This window comes from Anomaloglossus baeobatrachus, chromosome 9, assembly GCF_048569485.1.
Source record: "Anomaloglossus baeobatrachus isolate aAnoBae1 chromosome 9, aAnoBae1.hap1, whole genome shotgun sequence".
Taxonomy (NCBI): Eukaryota; Metazoa; Chordata; class Amphibia; order Anura; family Aromobatidae; genus Anomaloglossus; species Anomaloglossus baeobatrachus.
Genome location: NC_134361.1, coordinates 36767347 through 36790975, shown reverse-complemented (window position 1 = coordinate 36790975; position 23629 = coordinate 36767347). Strand labels below are relative to the sequence as shown.

Sequence of the window (23629 nt, the reverse complement as noted above, 5' to 3'; positions counted from 1 at the left end):
AGAAGGTAGTGTGGGCAATAGAAAGGCAGTAGTGAGAAAAGGTACTAGATAGGCAGGTAAAGGCAAGCAGTGGGGAGTCAGAGAGGTTAGGGCAGGCAGTGAAAAGTGTGGGATGGTTATGGCAGGCAGTAAAGAGACTGGAAGGTTAGGGCAGGCAGTAAGAGACTGGAAGGTTAGGGCAGGCAGTAAAGAGACTGGAAGGTTAGGGCAGGCAGTAAAGAGACTGGAAAGTTAGGGCAGGCAGTAAAGATACTGGAAGGTTAGGGCAGGCAGTAACAAGACTGGAAGGTTAGGGCAGGCAGTAAAGAGACTGGAAGGTTAGGGCAGGCAGTAAAGAGACTGGAAGGTTAGGGCAGGCAGTAAAGATACTGGAATGTTAGGGCATTAATGCAGGCAGTAAAGAGACTGAAAGGTTAGGGCAGACAGTAAAGAGACTGGAAGGTTAGGGCAGTCAGTAAAGAGACTGGAAGGTTAGGGCAGGCAGTAAAGATACTGGAATGTTAGGGCATTAATGCAGGCAGTAAAGAGACTGAAAGGTTAGGGCAGACAGTAAAGAGACTGGAAGGTTAGGGCAGACAGTAAAAAGACTGGAAGGTTAGGGCAGGCAGTAAAGAGACTGGAAGGTTAGGGCAGGCAGTAAAGAGACTGGAAGGTTAGGGCAGGCAGTAAAGAGACTGGAAGGTTAGGGCAGGCAGTAAAGAGACTGGAAGGTTAGGACAGGCTACAAAGAGACTGGAAGGTTGGGGCAGGCAGTAAAGAGACTGGAAGGTTAGGGCAGGCACTAAAGAGACTGGAAGGTTAGGGCAGACAGTAAAGAGGCTAGAAGGTTAGGGCAGGCAGTAAAGAGACTGGAAGGTTAAGGCAGGCAGTAAAGAGACTGGAAGGTTAGGGCAGGCAGTAAAGAGACTGGAAGGTTAGGGAAGACAGTAAAGAGACTGGAAGGTTAGGGCAGACAGTACAGAGACTGGAAGGTTAGGGCAGGCAGTAAAGAGACTGGAAGGTTAGGGCAGGCAGTAAAGAGACTGGAAGGTTAGGACAGGCTAAAAAGAGACTGGAAGGTTGGGGCAGGCAGTAAAGAGACTGGAAGGTTAGGGCAGGCAGTAAAGAGACTGGAAGGTTAGGGCAGGCAGTAAAGAGACTGGAAGGTTAGGGCAGGCAGTAAAGAGACTGGAAGGATAGGGCAGGCAGTAAAGAGACTGGAAGGTTAGGGCAGGCAGTAAAGAGACTGGAAGGATAGGGTAGGCAGTAAAGAGACTGGAAGGTTAGGACAGGCAGTAAAGAGACTGGAAGGATAGGGCAGACAGTAAAGAGACTGGAAGGTTAGGACAGGCAATAAAGAAACTGGAAGGTTAGGGCAGATAGTACAGAGACTGGAAGGTTAGGGCAGGCAGTAAAGAGACTGGAAGGTTAGGGCAGGCAGTAACGAGCCTGAAAGGTTAGGGCAGGCAGTAACGAGACTGGAAGGTTAGGGCAGACAGTAAAGAGACTGGAAGGTTAGGGCAGGCAGTAAAGAGACTGGAAGGTTAGGGCAGGCAGTAACGAGCCTGGAAGGTTAGGGCAGGCAGTAAAGAGACTGGAAGGTTAGGGCAGACAGTAAAGAGACTGGAAGGTTAGGGCAGGCAGTAAAGAGACTGGAAGGTTAGGGCAGACAGTACAGAGACTGGAAGGTTAGGGCAGGCAGTAAAGAGACTGGAAGGTTAGGGCAGGCAGTAACGAGACTGAAAGGTTAGGGCAGGCAGTAACGAGACTGGAAGGTTAGGGCAGGCAGTAAAGAGACTGGAAGGTTAGGGCAGACAGTAAAGAGACTGGAAGGTTAGGGCAGGCAGTAAAGAGACTGGAAGGTTAGGGCAGGCAGTAAAGAGACTGGAAGGTTAGGGCAGACAGTAAAGAGGCTAGAAGGTTAGGGCAGGCAGTAAAGAGACTGGAAGGTTAAGGCAGGCAGTAAAGAGACTGGAAGGTTAGGGCAGGCAGTAAAGAGACTGGAAGGTTAGGGAAGACAGTAAAGAGACTGGAAGGTTAGGGCAGACAGTACAGAGACTGGAAGGTTAGGGCAGGCAGTAAAGAGACTGGAAGGTTAGGGCAGGCAGTAAAGAGACTGGAAGGTTAGGGCAGGCAGTAAAGAGACTGGAAGGATAGGGCAGGCAGTAAAGAGACTGGAAGGTTAGGGCAGGCAGTAAAGAGACTGGAAGGATAGGGTAGGCAGTAAAGAGACTGGAAGGTTAGGACAGGCAGTAAAGAGACTGGAAGGATAGGGCAGACAGTAAAGAGACTGGAAGGTTAGGACAGGCAATAAAGAAACTGGAAGGTTAGGGCAGATAGTACAGAGACTGGAAGGTTAGGGCAGGCAGTAAAGAGACTGGAAGGTTAGGGCAGGCAGTAACGAGCCTGAAAGGTTAGGGCAGGCAGTAACGAGACTGGAAGGTTAGGGCAGACAGTAAAGAGACTGGAAGGTTAGGGCAGGCAGTAAAGAGACTGGAAGGTTAGGGCAGGCAGTAACGAGCCTGGAAGGTTAGGGCAGGCAGTAAAGAGACTGGAAGGTTAGGGCAGACAGTAAAGAGACTGGAAGGTTAGGGCAGACAGTACAGAGACTGGAAGGTTAGGGCAGGCAGTAAAGAGACTGGAAGGTTAGGGCAGGCAGTAACGAGACTGAAAGGTTAGGGCAGGCAGTAACGAGACTGGAAGGTTAGGGCAGGCAGTAAAGAGACTGGAAGGTTAGGGCAGACAGTAAAGAGACTGGAAGGTTAGGGCAGGCAGTAAAGAGACTGGAAGGTTAGGGCAGGCAGTAAAGAGACTGGAAGGTTAGGGCAGACAGTAAAGAGACTGGAAGGTTAGGGCAGGCAGTAAGAGACTGGAAGGTTAGGGCAGGCAGTAAAGAGACTGGAAGGTTAGGGCAGGCAGTAAAGAGACTGGAAGGTTAGGGCAGGCAGTAAAGAGACTGGAAGGTTAGGGCAGGCAGTAAAGAGACTGGAAGGTTAGGGCAGGCAGTAAAGAGACTGGAAGGTTAGGGCAGGCAGTAAAGAGACTGGAAGGTTAGGGCAGGCAGTAAAGAGACAGGAAGGTTAGGGTGGGCAGTAAAGAGACTGGAAGGTTAGGGCAGACAGTAACGAGACTGGAAGGTTAGGGCAGGCAGTAAAGAGACTGGAAGGTTAGGGCAGGCAGGAAAGAGACTGGAAGGTTAGGACAGGCAGTAAAGAGACTGGAAGGTTAGGGCAGGCAGTAAAGAGACTGGAAGGTTAGGGCAGGCAGTAACGAGCCTGGAAGGTTAGGGCAGGCAGTAACGAGACTGGAAGGTTAGGGCAGGCAGTAAAGAGACTGGAAGGTTAGGGCAGGCAGTAAAGAGACTGGAAGGTTAGGGCAGGCAGTAAAGAGACTGGAAGGTTAGAGCAGGCAGTAAAGAGACTGGAAGGTTAGGGCAGGCAGTAAAGAGACTGGAAGGTTAGGGCAGGCAGTAAAGAGACTGGAAGGTTAGGGCAGACAGTGCAGAGACTGGAAGGTTAGGGCAGGCAGTAAAGAGACTGGAAGGTTAGGGCAGACAGTGCAGAGACTGGAAGGTTAGGGCAGGCAGAGAGGACAGTAATATTTGCCTCCTAAAAATGAACTTTGATGTGTTGCCTGGTTCATCATTTTATTTCTCTCCCCCTTTTTGTCTACAGGTAATTTTGGCCTCAATCTTTTAGGTAACGAAAAGACACCAACAATGAATGACTTCTGGACTTTCTCCTCACCACGACCCGTCTGCCGTGTATAATCCACCAGGTCTTTACCGCTGACAGCCCAATTCAGAAATCATGAATATTTTTTCCTACGAGTAGCAGAGAATTAAGGAAGAGTCTGAAAATAAGAACTAAGACAAGGCCAAGTACAAAGCTCTGCTTATAGGACAATGGCCTCTCCCAGAACCCTCTGGAGACTACAGTAATACCGAGAAGTAATGGAGTACCTACATGAGTTACAGCACCCCCTACTGGACAGGTCGATGGGGACGGGTATGCTAACCCCTCTACTCTCTAAAGATGGTGGGGGTGAAGGATTCCTCTGGAAATGTCTTCCACACCGCACACATCAAGGCGGAGAAATACCCCAGCAGTTTCTGGATCCAGGGAGCCTCCGGAGGACTGTGGATTCGGGGGGTGGGAAGGTGGCGGATGTCTCTTTTTGGAAAGCAACAGATCCCCGGGTCTGGAAGGGGAAAGACTACTCAGAGACTACATTTGTAGATACTCAGGGGAGCCCAGATATCTGCAAGAAGTACACCCCAGAAAAAGACATTCATACTGTGTCCTGTGATGTGCGGGATGATGAAGTTCTAGATATGGAGGTATGTGCACCATTCTGTATGACTCTGCCCATATTGACGTAGCAGGCTGACCCTAACATCTAACAAAACTCATGATATCACCATAGCAGTCAAACGCTGCGCCATGTTTTCTGTCACTTTTTCCTGTATTTTTGAAAAAATATCTTAATGCCCCCACAGCCGCTCACACAGTATAATGGCCCCTACAGCTCCCCCATACAGTATGATGGCCCCTACAGCTCCCCCATAAAGGATGATGGCCCCTATAGCCACTCACACAGTATAACGGCCCTTACAGCTCCCCTTCACAGTATGATGGCCCCTACTACTCCCCCACACAGTATGATGGCCCCTACAGCTACCCCACACTGTATGATGGCCCCACATCTCACCCACAAAGTATGATAGCCTTAACAGCTCCCCCATACAGTATGATGGCCCCTACAGCCAGTCACACAGTATACTGGCCCTTACATCTCCCCCTCACAATATAATGGCCCCTACAGCTTCCCCATACAGTATGATGGCCCCATCAGCTCCCCTATACAGTATGATGACCCCTACAGCTCCTTTACACAGTATGATGGCCCCTACAGCTCCCCATACAAGATGATAGCCCTTCAGCTCCCCTGTATAGTTTGATAGCCCTCATAGCCTCCCACAAAGTTTGATAGCACCACATAATAAGATGTCCTACATTACTTAGAATATAGTATGCTGCCCCCACAGTCCCTTACACACAATGTATTATGTCCCACAAGTGGTATGACATCCCCACAGCGCACCAACACATAGTATGATATCCCAACAGCCCTCCACACACAGTATGATGGTCCCAAGAATATGGTAGAATAGATAGATATAGATGATAGATGGATGGATGGATAGAGGGATAGATAGATGGATAGAGGGATAGATAGATAGAGGGATAGATAGAGGGATAGATAGAGGGATAGATAGATAGATAGAGGGATAGATAGAGGGATAGGTAGAGGGATAGATAGATAGATGGATGAATAGAGGGATAGATAGAGGGATAGATAGATGGATGGATAGATAGATAGAGGGATAGATAGATAGATAGAGGGATGGATAGATAGATAGATAGATAGATAGATAGATAGATAGATAGATAGATAGATAGATAGATAGATAGATAGAGGGATAGATAGATAGAGGGATAGATAGATAGAGGGATAGATAGATAGATAGATAGATAGATAGATAGATAGATAGATAGATAGATAGATAGATAGATAGATAGATAGATAGATAGATAGATAGATAGATAGAGGGATAGATAGATAGATAGATAGATAGATAGATAGATAGATAGATAGATAGAGGGATAGATAGATAGATAGAGGGATGGATAGATAGATAGAGGGATAGATAGATAGAGGGATAGATAGATAGATAGATAGAGGGATAGATAGATAGATAGATAGATAGATAGAGGGATAGATAGATAGATAGATAGATAGATAGATAGAGGGATAGATAGATAGATAGATAGATAGAGGGATAGATAGAGGGATAGATAGATAGATAGAGGGATAGATAGATAGATAGATAGATAGATAGATAGATAGATAGATAGAGGGATAGATAGATAGATAGAGGGATAGATAGATAGATAGATAGATAGATAGATAGATAGATAGAGGGATAGATAGATGGATAGATAGATAGATAGATAGATAGATAAAATCTTTAGACACAAACCACCCAATTAATAATCCGCCCCTGACAACAAGTCCTGCCTTGTGTACAAAGGTTGAAACAGATGAAGTCATGTGACCCTCTCCCAAAATACAGTTTCTTCCATTTTCGTTGGGTCGTTCCAATGCTGTTGTTAGTTTGCATTGTGTTTTTACCATATAGGCGATACTTCTGTTGGACACATCACTCATTTTTTGTTCTGACCATTGACAGGACCAGACCAATGTCCTTAGAATTGGACCATCCATGAGAAATTTAGAAAATGCCTCCACAGCCTAGAGACTGCTCCATAGGGTTCATTTTTCATTCTTCAGAGGCCCTTTCGAGAATTAAAGGAGTAGTCGGATTATTTGCTTGAGTTTTCCCTTTGCACTAGTTTTATTAAACCTTCTTGTTTTATTATCGCCATCATCTTTGTTGCCAGGGACATGGCTATAGAGGGTGTAGGGTATCTGTCGAACCCAACGTCTGGTGCTTGGCGGGGCCCAAATTCACATGTACCAAAATATGAAGACACCACTATTGTGAATGACATATAGTATGAGGGGGCCACTTACAGTTTTCTTCCTGGAGTCCAGGAGCGTCATTTTCCCCCGTTTGTCGCTGTATTAGTTTGGGTCCTAGTGTTGTGCTCAGCATGGCGGTGTTATTTGCATTGTGTCTGACAGACAGTGCCTGTACGCTTGGCTGCCCTACAATTGTCAGGTCATTTACAGGCTGATACCAAGCGAGCCGGGGACGGTGGAGGCACAGACGGGGGGGGGGGGGGGGGGGGGGGGGGCCCTGGCATGCACTTCAGCCCCATTAGTAATGCTTTTCTATGTGATATATGTCATGGAGATGCAGATGTATAATTGTATGGAAATTTGTACATTCTCGGTCAATTCCTGTCACAAAAGGAGATCAAACAATCAGTATATAGCATTGTAACATGGCGGAGGGTATGTATCACGAAGGTGGCGTAAACCTGGATGTCCGCTCTGGTTTATAAGGGCATTCCAGGGACAGGTTTTAAGGATAGCTGGAGAACCGGACGGGTCTGGTAAGGGTGTGTCTCATGTGTTAAGATGGAGACTGTTTTTTGGAACATAATCAGTGTGTGAAGGTTATGCCTCAAGGAAGAAACCTCTGAGAGAACGGCTGTGTGTACTGTGTCAGTGAGTGGAGGGTGAGATACCTCCACTGGGATACCTCAGAGAGTCGTATCCAAACCTGAGTGGGCGTGCCAAGAGTGAAACGGACTGTATAATGTGTTATGTGCCTTGAAGACAGAAAAGGGCTTATATTCTGTTGCTGGACAGCAGGTTTATGTGTTGCTGACATAAACCTGCTGATTCTTTTTAAACAAAAGTGTTCCTGTCGGTGCCTTGTGGAGCAAGCAGTGTGAATGACCCACCACAGGGTTAACACCGTTCTTCCTCTGTTTGCAAATGAGACTTTGTGCTCATGAGACACCGCAGCCCCTATAAACAATTCTAGCAGTGTGCCACCTAAATGCAATAGAAACATCTACTAACTACAAGTGCATCTCAATAAATTAGAATATCATCAAGAAATTAATTTACTTCAGTAATTCAATATATAAATAAAAGTGGAACACATATTATATAGAGTCATTACACACAGAGGGATCTATTTGTATATATTATAGACTCATTACACACAGAGGGATCTTTTTCTATATATTATATAGTCATTACACACAGAGGAGAATCTATTTCTATTTATTTTATAGAGTCATTACACACAGAGTGATCTATTCCTATATATTATATAGAGTCATTACACACAGAGGGATCTATTCCTATATATTATACACAGTCATTACACACAGAGGGATCTATTCCTGTATATTATACACAGTCATTACACACAGAGGGATCTATTCCTATATATTATATAGAGTCATTACACACAGAGGGATCTATTCCTATATATTATATAGAGTCATTACACACAGAGGGATCTATTCCTGTACCTTTTGTGGCTTACCCTCCTTGTGGAGTGTGTCAATGACTGCCTTCTGGACATCTGTCAAGTCAGCAGTCTTCCCAATGATTGTGTAGCCTACTGAATCAGACTAAAGGACCATTTTAAATGCTTAGGAAGCCTTTGCAGGTGTTTTATGGTAATTATAATGACTTTTGGGTTTTCATTGGCTGTAAGCCATAATCATCAACATTAACAGAAATATACACTTGAAATAGAGCCCTCTGTGTGTAATGACTTTATATAATGTATAGGAATAGATCCCTCTGTGTGTAATGACTCTATATAATATATAGGAATAGATCCCTCTGTGTGTAATGACTCTATATAATATATAGAAATAGATCCCTGTTGTGAATGTCAGTTATGCTTTTGCTGCTGTGACGCTCCCTCTTGTGGCCAGGAATGGTTTGGTCAGAGACCAGGTGTGTTGAGCAATGGACGTTTCCATTACTAACTCTCTGCCTATTTAAACCCTGGTCTGCTAGCAGGTGCCGGATTTTAGTTGTTCTTTGTTCACCAGCCTGCTTCATCCTGCTCCAGACAACATCTACCCCAGATATGTGCTTGGCTCTTTATTTGTTGCTTGGTTCTTTTTGTTCTTATCTGAGTTTGTCATTTACTGTGGTTATTGTCAGTTTATTTGCATGCAGGGATCTTCCCTCTCAGTTGCTTAGCTGGGAAGCTCCCTGCAGCTATGTTTGGAGTATTGCTCCTATAAGTCTATGTGTTTGCTGCTTCTTGAATTTGTATGGTTCCTGCTTTCTGTACATTGGTTTGACAAGGGCGCCTGGTATAGGACGGAGTTCAGATCTAGCGATCTGAGGGCTTTTTGTACTATCAGGTTGTTGGATTTTTGCGGGGTTTTTCTCTGGCCACCATCAGCCCCTTTCCTATCCTGTCCTATTTAGTCAGTAGGGCCTCACCTTTTGCTAATCCTATCATCTATTTATGTATTGTGTTTTCCTGTATCACCGCAGTCTTTGAATGTGGGGGGCTTGCTATACCTTTGCGGTCTATTTCTGAGGCAGAGAGTTATTCATCCTTCCTTCCTTTAGGATAGTTAGTTCTCCGGCTGGGTTCGCGGTGCACAGGATGTTAGTTCACCCCTTGGCTACTTATAGTGTTGATGGTTAGTAAGGAGATGGCGGCCAGATTAGTTGCCAATGCTCTTGTCACCTTTTACCAATGCTTTATAGTGGTCTTCTATGGTTCCGGATCATAACAGATCCCTTTGTGTGTAATGACGCTATATAATATATAGGAATAGATCCCGCTGTGTGTAATGACTCTATATAATATATGTGTTTCACATTTTGTATTGAATTACTGAAATACATTAACTTTTTGATGACATTCTAATTTATTGAGATGCACTTGTATATGACTGCTATTATCAGTTATTAAATTAAAGTCTATGGATATTTTAGATGTTTTTTTGCATTGGTTACCTTTATTTAATAAAACTGCACTAAGTATCAATCCACAATCTTCATTCATTTATATATTTTCAGACCACATGATATGCAGTTTGCAGAGTTTTCTCATGTGAGAGTGTCTTGCTTGTGTACTAGCACAGCTTCTATCCTGAACGTATCTCTTCATGCACGCTCCTCCTTTAATTATAGCCTCTTTCCTCTGCCCTCCCTGAGACAGTAGATGCTTTCTCCCCTCCATTGTGTTTTAGTTTTCTGTACAACATCACCCCACCCCTTCTAAGTTTCAGGATTGTGTTCTAATAACTTATAGATTTCAGCTGGTGTCATGTCTTTCCAGGGCTTTTTGCACCTCTCTTTCTTCAGGTGTTCAATACTTTTTCCCTGTGTCATTTCTCATTATTACACATAAATTATCTACATCTATGGTTTGATTTCTTTGCCTGTGTGGATTGGATGGATTGTTACTGGCATCTGGTAGAAATTCATGTCAATAACACTTTGAGAAATATATTTAATAGAAAATATTGGTAATGTGTTCAATACCTACATCTGCTGTAGATAGGGATAGAGGGATAGATAGATAGATAGATAGATAGATAGATAGATAGAGGGATAGATAGATAGAGGGATAGATAGATAGATAGATAGATAGATAGATAGATCTGGAGAAACTCGTGTTCTCTATACGTGGCACCCCTACTTATCAGACATTTAAGGCATAATCCCTGTGTATATGTCATGCTATGTACGGGAAAGTACCAAGTGAACTGCGAAAGGGAAAGGAAACCCTATTTCTAGGGAAGGGAAGATGGTGACCCCTGACCAAACCTACTGCTAGTTCCTGGGGTCTCTCACCACCCTAGATAGGTTCCGCACCTATGTGCCGAGCCAGATACCTGACCCTAGGTATTCCTAGTGCTGGACCCTAAATAGGGAATGGATGGGATGAACTCTTCATCAACCCCACTAAACAATATAGAAGACACAAGGAGGACACACAGGGGGAAAAGCATGAACTACTTATCCACAGATGACTAAGGTAAAAGTTCAGCAAAGTTTCAGGAACAATACTACAGAGGAGTACAAGCCACCTGCTTGCAACCAAGGCTTGAATAAACTGAAAAATATCACCAGCACCAGTCCAGGTGGAAGAGGTATTTAAGCACCAAGAGAATGCTCATGATCAGCAGCTGGGTGGAAGGTGAGCTCCTGCTGGGTCCAAAAGGGGGAGAGATACCTATACCAATGAATACTGACAGCAGGAACAATGGAAAGTCAGGGAGCATTCTGCACAGACAAACACTGTGACCTTCTATGGCCAGAAACCACATGACTGTCTGTCACCTGTGACAGTATAGCAATACAAGTACAAGGCAGGAAAACCCTTTATGCTGCCCGTAAACATTAGGTAAATGGTGTATTCGGATGAGAATCTAATATTTATAGGGGCCTCTGGATGATGGCAGCAAATGCGGGGAAGCGATGATGTGGTATGGTCTTTGTTCTACCAGGAGATAAGAGGTGCCCGGCAGCTGCTTGTCTCCCTCCTCCCCATTTCAATACTGTGCTATAAAGATGGGTCTGTCCAAAGCAACAAACCCGTGCTATTTACGTGTTGTGCAGCCTTTCATATTATCAGGCATCGATGGATGTTGCCTTTTTCAAAGTGAATTCTATAGTAGATTCCGTAACAAACGAGACGCTTTTAACCTTTTTTTTTTTTTTGCTGTTGCAAATCCCATATCTTTAAAAAAAAATGTGCCGAGGAGTTTTGTATGTAGTTTGCCTCAGGCTCCGGGATTGATCCTCCGCTGTTGTATACCAGGTAGTAGGGATTATTAAAAGGAAAAAAAATATTAATACATCAATTTTAAAATAATTGTAAAATGTGAAATTTCTACAATGTATTCATAGTTCTGTCCATAGGGGGCATTTCTAGTTCTTACTGCTGATAACGATTTACATAGGTCTATATAATTTGTCGGAGCAATGGTTGGCATTTTTCTAAATAGAGACAACCACTTTTGGGAGCGAAAAAATTGCACAGGATAATTGTCTCTTTCGTCCTCCACGAGAAATAGGCCAATTAGTGCATGCTTGAGAGAGCATAACCCCATAGTGATGTATGGTATAGTCTGTAAGGTCCATCAGAATCAGCTGTAACATCTCTATAAAGTTTTAAAAATAAAGCTTGCTATTTGTAAACTATGCTTAGTACTTTGAGTGCACAAGGGTGCAATTAATTGAGTATATGTCTGGTTTCAGCAGCCATTTGTGATAAATCAGCTGAGTCAATTGATTTGAACCACTGAATAATTGCCCTGCACCTCTTGTAGTAATAGAAAAGAGATGCAATCTTACTTGTTGACAGGAAGAACATTATACTTTGCATTGTTTTATTATTGAAAGTGAGAAAATTGAGCTCTCTCACCTAAATTAATGTACAGGTACACAAATACACTATGTGGCCAATATACAAGTATAACATACACAGGGCAGCAGCAAAACTGCGATTAATGAATACTATTAAGAACTATGCATAGTACTTTGAGTGCACAAGGGTGCAATTAATTGAGTTTCTCTGGCTTCAGCAGCCTTTTGTGAGTTGAATTACAAACCACTGAATAATTTCCCTGTCCCTCTTGTAGTAATACAAAAGAGAAGCGATCCTACTGGTTCACAGACAGAGCATCATGTTTACATTGTTTTATTATTGAAAAGGAAAAAATATTGTCCGCTAATCCTTAGTATTAAATTGATGTGCAGGTGCACAAATATGCTATGTGATCAATATACAAGAATATACATGCACAATGTGTCAGCACACTGCGATTAATGAATACTATTAAGGACTATACTTAGTACTTTGAGTGCACAAGGGTGCAATTGAGTATATGTCTGGTTTCAACAGCCTTTTGTGATAAATAAGCTAAGTCAATCGATTTGAAAACCACTGAATAATTGTCCTGCCCCTCTTGTAGTAATACAAAAGAGAAGCGATCCTACTGGTTCACAGACAGAGCATCATCCTTGCATTGTTTGATTATTGAAAAGGAAAAAATATAGTCCGCTCATCCTTAGTATTAAATTGATGTACAGGTGCACAAATATGCTATGTGATCAATATACAAGCATATACATGCACCATGTGTCAGTACACTGCTATTAATGAATACTATTAAGGACTATGCTTAGTACTTTGAGTGCACAAGGGTGCAATTGAGTATATGTCTGGTTTCAACAGCCTTTTGTGATAAATAAGCTGAGTCAATTGATTTGAAAACCACTGAAGAATTACCCTGCCATACTTGTAGTAATGCAAAGGAGAAGTGATCCTACTGGTTGACAGACAGAGCAACGTGCTTTGTAGTTTTTCATTATTGAAAAAGAAAAAATAGAGCCCCCTCACCCTTAGTATTAAATTAATGTACAGGTGTACAAATACGCTATGTGGTCAATTTACAAGCATATACATGCCAATGTGCCAGCATGCTGCGATAAATGAATACTATTAAGAACTATGCTTATTACTTTGAGTGCACAAGGGTGCAATTGAGTATATGTCTGGTTTCAGCAGTCTTTTGTGATAAATAAGCTGAGTCAATAGATTTACAAACCACTGAAGAATTGCCCTTCTTGTAGTAATGCAAGAGAGAAGTGATCCTACTAGTTGACAGGCAGAGCATCATCCTTTCATTGTTTTAATATTGAAAAAATAGAGCTCCCTCACCTTTAGTATTAAATTAATGTACAAGTGAATAAATACGCTATGTAGTCAATATACAAGTATATACATGCCAATGTGTCAGTACACTGGGATTAATGAGTACTGTTAAAAACTATGCTTAATACTTTGAGTGCACAAGGGTGAAATTGAGTATATTTCTGGTTTCAGCAGCCTTTTGTGATAAATAAGCTGAATCAATAGGTGAACAAACCACTGAAGAATTGCCCTGCCACTCTTGTAGTAATAGGAGGGAGAAATTATCCTACTGGTTGATGTGTAGAGCATCATGCTGTGAACAGAGTATGCCATGGCCATCTTTTGTATTCTTTTGTTATTGAAAAGGAAAAACCGGTCCGCACATCTTTTGTATTAAATGAATACAAACATGTACATACACAGTGTGGCATAAAAATTGCGATTAATGAATACTATTTAGAACTATGCTTAATACTTTGAGTGCACAAGGGTGAAATTGAGTATATTTCTGGTTTCAGCAGCCTTTTGTGATAAATAAGCTGAATCAATAGATGAACAAACCATTGAAGAATTGCCCTGACACTCTTGTAATAGGAGGGAGAAATGATCCTACTGGTTGATGGGTAGAGCATCATGCTGTGAACAGAGTACGCTTTTTTGTATTGTTTTGTTATTGAAAAGGAAAAAACAGCCTGCACATCTTTTGTATTAAATTAATGTACAGGTGCACAAATACGCAATGTAGCAATATACAAACACATACGTACACATTGCGGCAGAAAAATTACAATTAATGAACACTATTAAGAACTATGCTTAGTACTTTGAGTGCACAAGGGTGAAATTAAAAGATAGGAGAAGCAATCATACTGGTCAAGCATGGCTTCTGACTATTTGACCATTCATTTGTCTTATGGTAGACACCCCCAGTAAAATAAGCACCCGATCCAGTCCCAGATCCCCTGCTTGTTCATCTTCTGCCATCATGACTGTTTACCGATAGCCAACTAATAAAATAACATTGAACTGTAGAGTGGTTAATGAAGAATCGCTGCCAGGCCGGCCGCACATTTAGAAGCCTATTGGGCATCAGAAGCCGGAATGGAGCCCGTTACACGGTATTTTAATTTTACCACTTAGTCAGGAATGAGACTAATGAAACGAATCAATCATGTAATTACGGTGCGAGGGCGGCAGTCGGCAGGCGCAGCTGCCATGCATTGTAGTGTATGGATGCCGCCACATCGGGGGATTATCTGGGCCGTTTAAGACTCGAGACCTATATAACGAGCATCCCACAGAGGAAGGCCATATGTTCACCATTAAGTATGTCATGTGGGGTATAGGCAAGAAAACAAACACGCCGGTCCTAGGATCCCCCCCCACCCCCCTCCAATCCTTTCTCCTAGCAAAAGAGGGATATTTGCCAAGTCCCTATACACCAATATGGGGGTTTTGTGGTTCTCTCCAACCCCATCTGGTCCATTTTGTGCCCTAGCCCACCAGGGTTTTATTAATAATTCCTTCACTGCTATTGACCAACAGAGATTCCACTATTAACTCCTTCACCACCCTAGCCCACCAGGGATATAAAGATAAAGTTCTTCCCAAGCCCAAACCACCTGAGATGACTACATTACCCCTAACCCGAGACCACCAAGTAAGGGACCATTAACCCATTCACTTTTTTATATAGCATGACACTTAATTTCTTCGCCACCATAGACTTCCAGTGATCTAATCATGAACCCTTTGTCAGCCTAGACTACCAGAGACAGCTATATTAACCCCAAAACTACCCAAGAGAGGAGCCATTAACGTGTTTATTACTTTATTCCTCCATGAATTTCTCCATTAACCCCTTCACCACTCTAGACCACCAGGGATATAGCCACCAAATGTGGCATCAATAATACTTCCACTACCCTAGACCAACAAGGCGGGGGCTATTAACCTATTCATTACTTTATATTTTATATCAACAGGGACAACACCATTAACTCCTTCATCACTCTAGACCACCAGGTAAATAAATTCTTTACCAGCCTAGAGATGACTACATTATCGTCTTCCCTATCCTAATCCCCCTGAGGAGAAATCATTAACCCATTTATAACTTTATACCACCAGGAATTTTTCCCATGGATTTTTCACCTTAGACCACCAGGGATATACGTAGTCACCAGTGAATACCACCAAAGGTGACTACCATAATACTACCACTACCCTAGACCTACGGGTGGGGATATTAACCTATATATTACTTTATATCAACAGTGATAACACCATTAACTCCTTCAACACCCTAGACCACCAGGTATATAAACATTAAACTCTTTACCAGCCTAGAGATGACTACATCATCATCTTCCCTACCCTAAATCCCCTAAGGAGAAACCATTAATATATATTAATTATAATTATTATTAATTATATTAATATTAATTATATTAATATATATACGTTTATACCTCCAGGAATTTTTCCCATTAATTTTTCACCCTAGACCACCAGGGATATAGTCACCGCCAAAGGTGACTACAATAATACTACCACTACCCTAGACCAACTAGGTGGGGGTTATTAACCTATTCATTACTTTATATCAACAGGGATCACACTATTAACGCCATCAACACCCTAGACCACCAGGTATATAAACATTAAACTCTTTACCAGCCTAGAGATGACTACATTAATGTTTTCACTCACTAGACTACTTAAGGAGAAACCAATAACCCGTTCACTACCTTATAGCGTACTACCAGGAATTTTTCCCAGGCGTTTGTTTAAACCCATCACCACCCTAGACCACCAGGGATAAAAAAAAAATGAATACCCTTTGTAATCTAGGCCATCAGACACTAAACCAACAAGTAGGAACCATTAACCATTAACTCATTGACTTCTTTACACCACCAGTGATATCTCTATTAACCCCTAGACCACCCGGCATATAAACAATAAACACCTTACCAGTGTTCACGTCATTAACCCTTTTACTATGATAGATTACTGAGGGTAGAATCAGAAACTTGATTAGTACTTTATGCCACCGGGGATATCTCCAGTACCCAAACTAATTGCAGTTTTGTTATATGTCTGCTCACAATATCCGTCAGGCTACCTGTGTACCTATAAGTGGACGCGCCATTGTTATACGTCTGATTATCGCCCCCTTCTATCTCCACAGAACGACTCGTCCAGTGACAGTGACACAGACAGTGAGAGTCACTTCTCTCTGCTCCTGCCGCAGGACTACCTGGGACTCGCGGTCTTCTCCATGTTGTGCTGTTTCTGGCCCCTGGGCATCGCTGCTTTCTTCCTATCACAAAAGGTAAGAACCGGTGACAGTGAATTTTTACCGCTGTTTGATTTGGAAAACAGAGTAAGAGAAAGACAGAAAACAAAAAAATGGGGTAGAGAAAACAATGGTTCAGAGGTGTTCTAAGCTTGTACAGAACTGGTATGGTAGCACATCCCCAGGAGTGTATATACGGGAGAGGGGGGTCTACAGCAATGGCTCATATTGTGCCGGGACCCCGACCCCCTCCAAGACACTACAGCCTGGCACAGATTTACTCGTATCCACTTGACCCTTGAGCTGTTCGATACCACTGCAGCCTATGGAGAGAGGAAACGCCAAATTGGTTCTAATCATTAGTCAGGGCTATGGGTCCATCCTGAGCCACTCATGACCTTTGGGTTGGATTTCAATTGTGTGTTCTATAGAGTGAAGGAGCCATCATATGTGCAGTAGTGATGAGCGGGCACTACCATGCTTGGGTACTCGTAACTAGTGATGAGCGATCACTACCATGCTCAGGTGCTCAGTACTCGTAACTAGTGATGAGTGGGCACTACCATGCTCAAGAGTTCAGTACTCGTAACTAGTGATGAGCGAGCACTACCATGCTCGGGTGTTCAGTACTCGTAACTAGTGATGAGCGAGCACTACCATGCTCGGGTGTTCAGTACTCGTAACTAGTGATGAGCTGGCACTACCATGCTCGGGTGCTCAGTACTCGTAACTAGTGATGAGCGGGCACTACCATGCTCAGGTGCTCAGTACTCGTAACTAGTGATGAGCGGGCACTACCATGCTCAGGTGCTCAGTACTCGTAACTAGTGATGAGCGGGCACTACCATGCTCGGGTGCTCAGTACTCGTAACTAGTGATGAGTGAGCACTACCATGCTCAGGTGCTCAGTACTCGTAACTAGTGATGAGTGAGCACAACCATGCTCGGGTGCTCAGTACTCGTAACTAGTGATGAGTGATCACTACCGTGCTCAAGTGCTCGGTACTCGTAACTAGTGATGAGCGAGCACTACCATGCTCGGGTGCTCAGTACTCGTAACTAGTGATGAGCGGGCACTACCATGCTCGGGTGCTCAGTACTCGTAACTGGTGATGAGTGATCACTACCGTGCTCAAGTGCTCGGTACTCGTAACTAGTGATGAGCGAGCACTACCATGCTCGGGTGCTCAGTACTCGTAACTAGTGATGATCGGGCTCTACCATGCTCGGGTGCTCAGTACTCGTAACTAGTGATGAGCGGGCACTACCATGCTCGGGTGCTCAGTACTCGTAACTGGTGATGAGCGGGCACTACCATGCTCGGGTGCTCAGTACTCATAACTAGTGATGAGTGAGCACTACCATGCTCGGGTGCTCAGTACTCGTAACTAGTGATGAGTGATCACTACCGTGCTCAAGTGCTCGGTACTCGTAACTAGTGATGAGCGAGCACTACCATGCTCGGGTGCTCAGTACTCGTAACTAGTGATGAGCGAGCACTAATGTGACGCCCTGGGCAAGCCAGGGGTCACAGGTCACAACACCACCACACCCCACACCCCAGGTAGGCACATCACAGCTAAACTACAAATCCTTGTTGCCTTCCTCCAGAGGCTAATGATTCACACCAGGGGGTGGGCCAGGCGGTTGGCTCCGCCCACCGAGGAGGTCACAGCTCTGGAGGCGGGAGAAACCAGGCAGATTAGCCCAGGCAGGGCAAGTGTGAGGAGCTAAAGTGAGAGAGTAAACAAGGAGTGAAAGCAGAAAAGTGGTAAAGGAGAAAAGCAAGTGAGGTGACAAGAAGGAAGGAAAGCCTGAAGGGTCCAGCTTTGTGTAGGGCCAGATCAGCAAGGTCAGCGACGGCGGTGACTGTCTGGAGGGGGACCGTTTGGAAGTTCCTGGAAGGACCCCGTTGGCTGTGTGCCCGGTGGTCTGGAGCAGTGTTCCGAAGGACAGTCAGCACCAGGGCAGGGGCCTCTCGGACCCCGGCAAGGCTAGGAGTCGCCAAATTTGCCAAATCCGTCAGTGAAGGGGACGTAGATCCCCCAACAACCAAGTCCCGATTGAAGGCAACAGCCCAACCTGAATCGGAGAGACACCGCCACCGCCACGGCACCAGTTTCTCAGGGCCAGCGCCTGCGGGCAAAGTGTAGGGCTCCTCTGGCCCAGATTGAAGCCGGGGAGCGGGTAACCGGAGGGAATCCACCGCTACCACAAGTCAACCATAGGTGCAAGGAAGAGGGACATCACCGTCACCTACCGGGAGTGCAGGTGCAGCCGTCTGTGGGACCGTCCTACCAGCCGTTTGGTTTACCGTAAAACTGTGTCCACGTCTCAGGCTGAGTGAGTACCACAGTGCCGCAAGGCACAATGCTGCCCCCGCGTCCCTGCGCCCACCAGGCCCCGCACCTCCCAAACCATCACCGGGCCCCGGGATCACCAACCCCTGCCCATGGAGGGGCAACACAACACCTGGCTGCTCCGCATCACCATCCCCGGGATCCCCGTATTGAGCAGCGGTGGTGAAATCACCACAACCGTGGGTGGCGTCACGGACAACAATCATCCCCACACCCAAAAAACCCCTTTCACTCACGGGCGAGGAGTGCCGCTCGAGAAACCCCCGGGATCCGGCCTACAGCTCGAGCCACCACTGAGCAGCGGCCGCCGGACCCGAGCAGAAGGGGGTGAGCGTAGTGTGCTGACACCCTCCTCCCCGCCCACGACACTACCATGCTCGAGAGCTCAGTATTCCTTAAGAGAGACTCAAGTATTTTTCCAAAAGATTATCCAGAAAAACGTTTGAGTTCTCCATTGACTTCCATAATACTCAGGTACTCGAGTTGTGCCCATCCAAGCATCCAACTGCTCTTGCCGAGTACCGAGCCCCCGAGCATGGTAGTGCCCGCTCATCACTAGTTACGAGTACAGAGCACCTGAGCATGGTAGTGCCCGCTCATCACTAGTAACGAGTACTGATCCCCCTGAGCATGGTAGTGCCCGCTCATCACTAGTTACGAGTACCGAGCACCCGAGCATGGTAGTGCTCACTCATCACTAGTTACGAGTACCGAGCACCCGAGCATGGTAGTGCTCACTCATCACTAGTTACGAGTGCCGAGCACCCGAGCATGGTAGTGCTCACTCATCACTAGTTACGAGTACTGAGCACCCGAGCATGGTAGTGCCCGCTCATCACTAGTTACGAGTACTGAGCACCCGAGCATGGTAGTGCCCGCTCATCACTAGTTACGAGTACTGAGCACCTGAGCATGGTAGTGCCCGCTCATCACTAGTTACGAGTACTGAGCACCTGAGCACGGTAGTGCCCGCTCATCACTAGTTACGAGTACTGAGCACCTGAGCATGGTAGTGCCCGCTCATCACTAGTTACGAGTACTGAGCACCTGAGCATGGTAGTGCCCGCTCATCACTAGTTACGAGTACTGAGCACCTGAGCATGGTAGTGCCCGCTCATCACTAGTTACGAGTACTGAGCACCTGAGCACGGTAGTGCCCGCTCATCACTAGTTACGAGTACTGAGCACCTGAGCATGGTAGTGCCCGCTCATCACTAGTTACGAGTACTGAGCACCTGAGCATGGTAGTGCCCGCTCATCACTAGTTACGAGTACTGAGCACCTGAGCATGGTAGTGCCCGCTCATCACTAGTTACGAGTACTGAGCACCTGAGCATGGTAGTGCCCGCTCATCACTAGTTACGAGTACTGAGCACCTGAGCATGGTAGTGCCCGCTCATCACTAGTTACGAGTACCGAGCACCCGAGCATGGTAGTGCCCACTCATCACTAATGTGCAGCCCTCTCGAATACCATATAAAAGGTGCATTGTCTACATACTGTATATGCACACTCTTGGTGGCCATAGTAGACAAAAAATGTATAAACTTTCTACAACCCATGAATCCATAGGAATTTGCAAAATATATCAATAGCAGGATAGACAGAGTAGACTGTGAAAAAAGCTTTGCAACCCAGAAAGCCGCTCACTAGCCAGTGTTCATCGCACTAATTGTCACTTATATCTTTAGTATATGAACAATGCTTCTATTTCAAGGTCAAAGGCTGCATTTAAAATGTCCTTTCCGCCCGGTAAACTCCCTTCATCCAGCGCGCTGTGGACCAGGCGGTGGTTCACCACATGCATAATGGATGCCACTCACGCTATAGCCGGGGGGACTCTGGGAGGCTATGTACATCTATGCATAAAAATATCATGAGTGGAAACGGTCCTGAAAGCATAAGTTGATTTTAGAGCAGAGTTTTACAGTCTATGAATAGATATCATCTACATTCAGTGCTGGGTAAATGTGCTCGTGAAGATCTCTAGAAGCATTAGATAGCTTCTCTGTGACCAATCATCCACAACACTGGGGTATATCACAGTCACTAATATTGCCAATCCCATTAACTTCAGCAGCCCTGGCCAACCATATTGTGTATGACGGCCTCCCAACGCTCTCTTGCCAGTTGATGTTGAAATAGAAGGATCAGACATGTTGAGTTTTTCATGCTCAGTCCTTTCGAAATCCAACCAGAACACATGCATGTTGTATTGAACGGAGAGTGCATGTGCATGAAGGAATAGTAGTCAGCCCAACGAGCATAAGATCAACAACTAAATAATGGCTAACTTCTTCCCGTGAAGGAACTGAGAAGACTCTTGATAGACCATGCTTAGAAGTTCTTCAGACAGGAGCTAGCAAATCTCCAGGGTGTGGCGAGGTTTTTGGTGTACCCAAATGCCCATTCTGGAAGCGTGGTAGAGATGGGAAGTTGGCATGGGGTATGGCCTAAAAAGGATGGCCTCCCAACTCTCCTCTACCAGGTGATGTTGAGATAGAAGGATCAGACATGTTAAGTTTTTCATGCCCAGTCCTTTCGAAATCCAATTCAGAGCACATGCATGCTTCATCGAACTGAGAGTGCATGTGCATGAAGGAATAGTAGTTGGTCTAAGAGCATTACGTGAACAGCTACTTAATGGCTACCTTCACCCCGTAAAGGAACTGAGAGGACTCTTGATAGACCATGCTTAGAAATTCTTCAGACAGGACTGACTGGCAAATCTCCAGGATGCGGCAAAGTTTTTGGTGTACCCAAAAGCCGACTCAGGAGGTATGGTAGAGGTATGTCCTAAAAATGATGGCCACCCAACGCTCCCCTGCCAGATGATGTTCAGATAGAAGGATCAGACATGTTGAGTTTTTCATGCCCATTGCTTTCATAATCCAATTCAAAACACATGCATGCTCCATCGAACTGAGAGTGCATGTGCATGAAGGAATAGTAGTCGGTCTAAAGAGCATTAGGTGAACAGCTTCTTAATGGCTACCTTCACCCCGTAAAGGAACCAAGAGTACTCTTGATAGACCATGCTTAGAAATTCTTCAGACAGGAGCTGGGAAGTTTCCAGGATGCGGCAAATTTTTGGTGTACCCAAAAGCCCAATCAGGAGGCATGGTAGAGGTATGGCCTAAAAATGATGGCCACCCAATGCTCTTCTCTACCAGATGATGTTGAGATAGAATGATCAGACATGTTGAATTTTTCATGCCCAGTCCTTTAGAAATCGTTATAGTAGTTGGCCCAACGAACATTAGGTCAATAGCTTTTTAATGGCTACCTTCATCCCGTGAAGGACATGAGACCGCTCTTGATAGACCATGCTTAGAAATTCTTCAGACAGGATCTGTCAAATCTCCAGGGTGCGGCGAGGTTTTTGGTGTATCCAAATGCCCATTCTGGGCACGTGGTAGAGGTGTGAAGTTGGCATGGGGTATGACTTAAAAATGATCACTTCCCAACTCTCCCCTGCCATATGATGTTGAGATAGACGGATCAGACATGTTGAGTTTTTCATGCCCATTGCTTTCGAAATCCAATTCAGAGTACATGCATGCTCCATCGAACTGCATGAAGGAATAGTAGTCGGCCCACTGAGCATTAGGTGAAAAGCTTCATGGCTACCTTCATCCCGTAAAAGAACTGAGAGGACTCTTGATAGACCATACTTAGAAATTCTTCTGACCAGACTGGCTAGTCTTTAGGGTGTGGCGAGGTTTTTGGTGTATCAAAATGCCGCATGGTAGAGGTGTGAAGTTGGCATGTGGTATGGCCTAAAAATGTTGTGGGGGTATCGTGAACACTTTACATTCTGATAATGGACTCTTACCTTTCTCTACAGACCAACAAGGCCTCAGCTCAAGGTGACTACCACGGGGCAAGTGTGGCTTCCAGACAAACTTTTCTCCTGGCTGTTCTGTCTATCTTCCTTGGCATCTGCACCTATGTGGGTGCGGTGGTGGCCCTCATTGCCTATTTGTCTAACAGGGCACCGACCTAGGAGACACTTCCTGAAGAACATCACCGCTCTTCATAGGACCTTCTGTAGGAACGGACCACCGATCCCCTACACTGGAGACCCACTGGGACTCGTACACAGATCCTTCCATTGGATGCACTTTAATCCTTCATGACCCGGCCGGACCATCCTCGTCTTGCTCATCTCTCGCACTGTCTTCTTCTTCTGTCCTGTATTGGGTCAAGTCCAGACATATCTCTTCAGTCACCGGACCTGATGATCCATTGGAAATTGATATTCTTCATATTTCGTTCTTTTGCAATGATTATTTATTGGACGATTATTAATGGCTGCCTGATACTTTCTATGTTATGTCACTATGTGGACAGAAAGAACCTGATTAAATTCATATCTTCCAGAAATCAGCGGAAAGATTCTTTATTCATGTTTCTTCTTTTTAGTAGCTACCGGTAGCTAAAATACACAACGGCCTTTTGTTTACATCAGGTACAGTGCCTTGCAAAAGTATTCGGCCCCCTTGAACTTTTCAACCTTTTCCCACATTTCAGGCTTCAAACATAGATAAAATGTTAATGTTCTGGTGAAGAATCAACAACAAGTGGACACAATTGTGAAGGAGAACGATATTTATTGCTTATTTTAAACTTTTTTTTAAAAAAATAAATAACTGAAAATTGGGGCGTGCAATATTATTCATCCCCTTTAAGTTAATACTTTGTAGCGCCACCTTTTGCTGCGATTACAGCACAGTTTCTTGGGGAATGTGTCTATCAGTTTTGCACATGGAGAGGCTGAAATTCTCGCCCATTCTTCCTTTGTAAAAAGCTGGAGCT

At 44.7% G+C, this 23629-nt stretch overlaps 1 protein-coding gene across 2 annotated transcripts in view; it reads left to right on the top strand.

Moving 5' to 3' along the window:
- TMEM91 (transmembrane protein 91) overlaps positions 1-23200 on the top strand; it is a 92561-nt gene extending 69361 nt beyond the window's left edge. For both annotated transcript variants that reach the window (XM_075322554.1, XM_075322555.1), the window contains 3 exons: positions 3654-4318; positions 16344-16487; positions 22659-23200. In XM_075322554.1, coding sequence (XP_075178669.1) covers positions 3932-4318; positions 16344-16487; positions 22659-22817 — 690 coding nt within the window. In that variant the 5' untranslated portion in view covers positions 3654-3931 and the 3' untranslated portion in view covers positions 22818-23200. The remainder of the gene's footprint in view (positions 1-3653; positions 4319-16343; positions 16488-22658) is intronic.
- Positions 23201-23629: the final 429 nt, after the last annotated feature.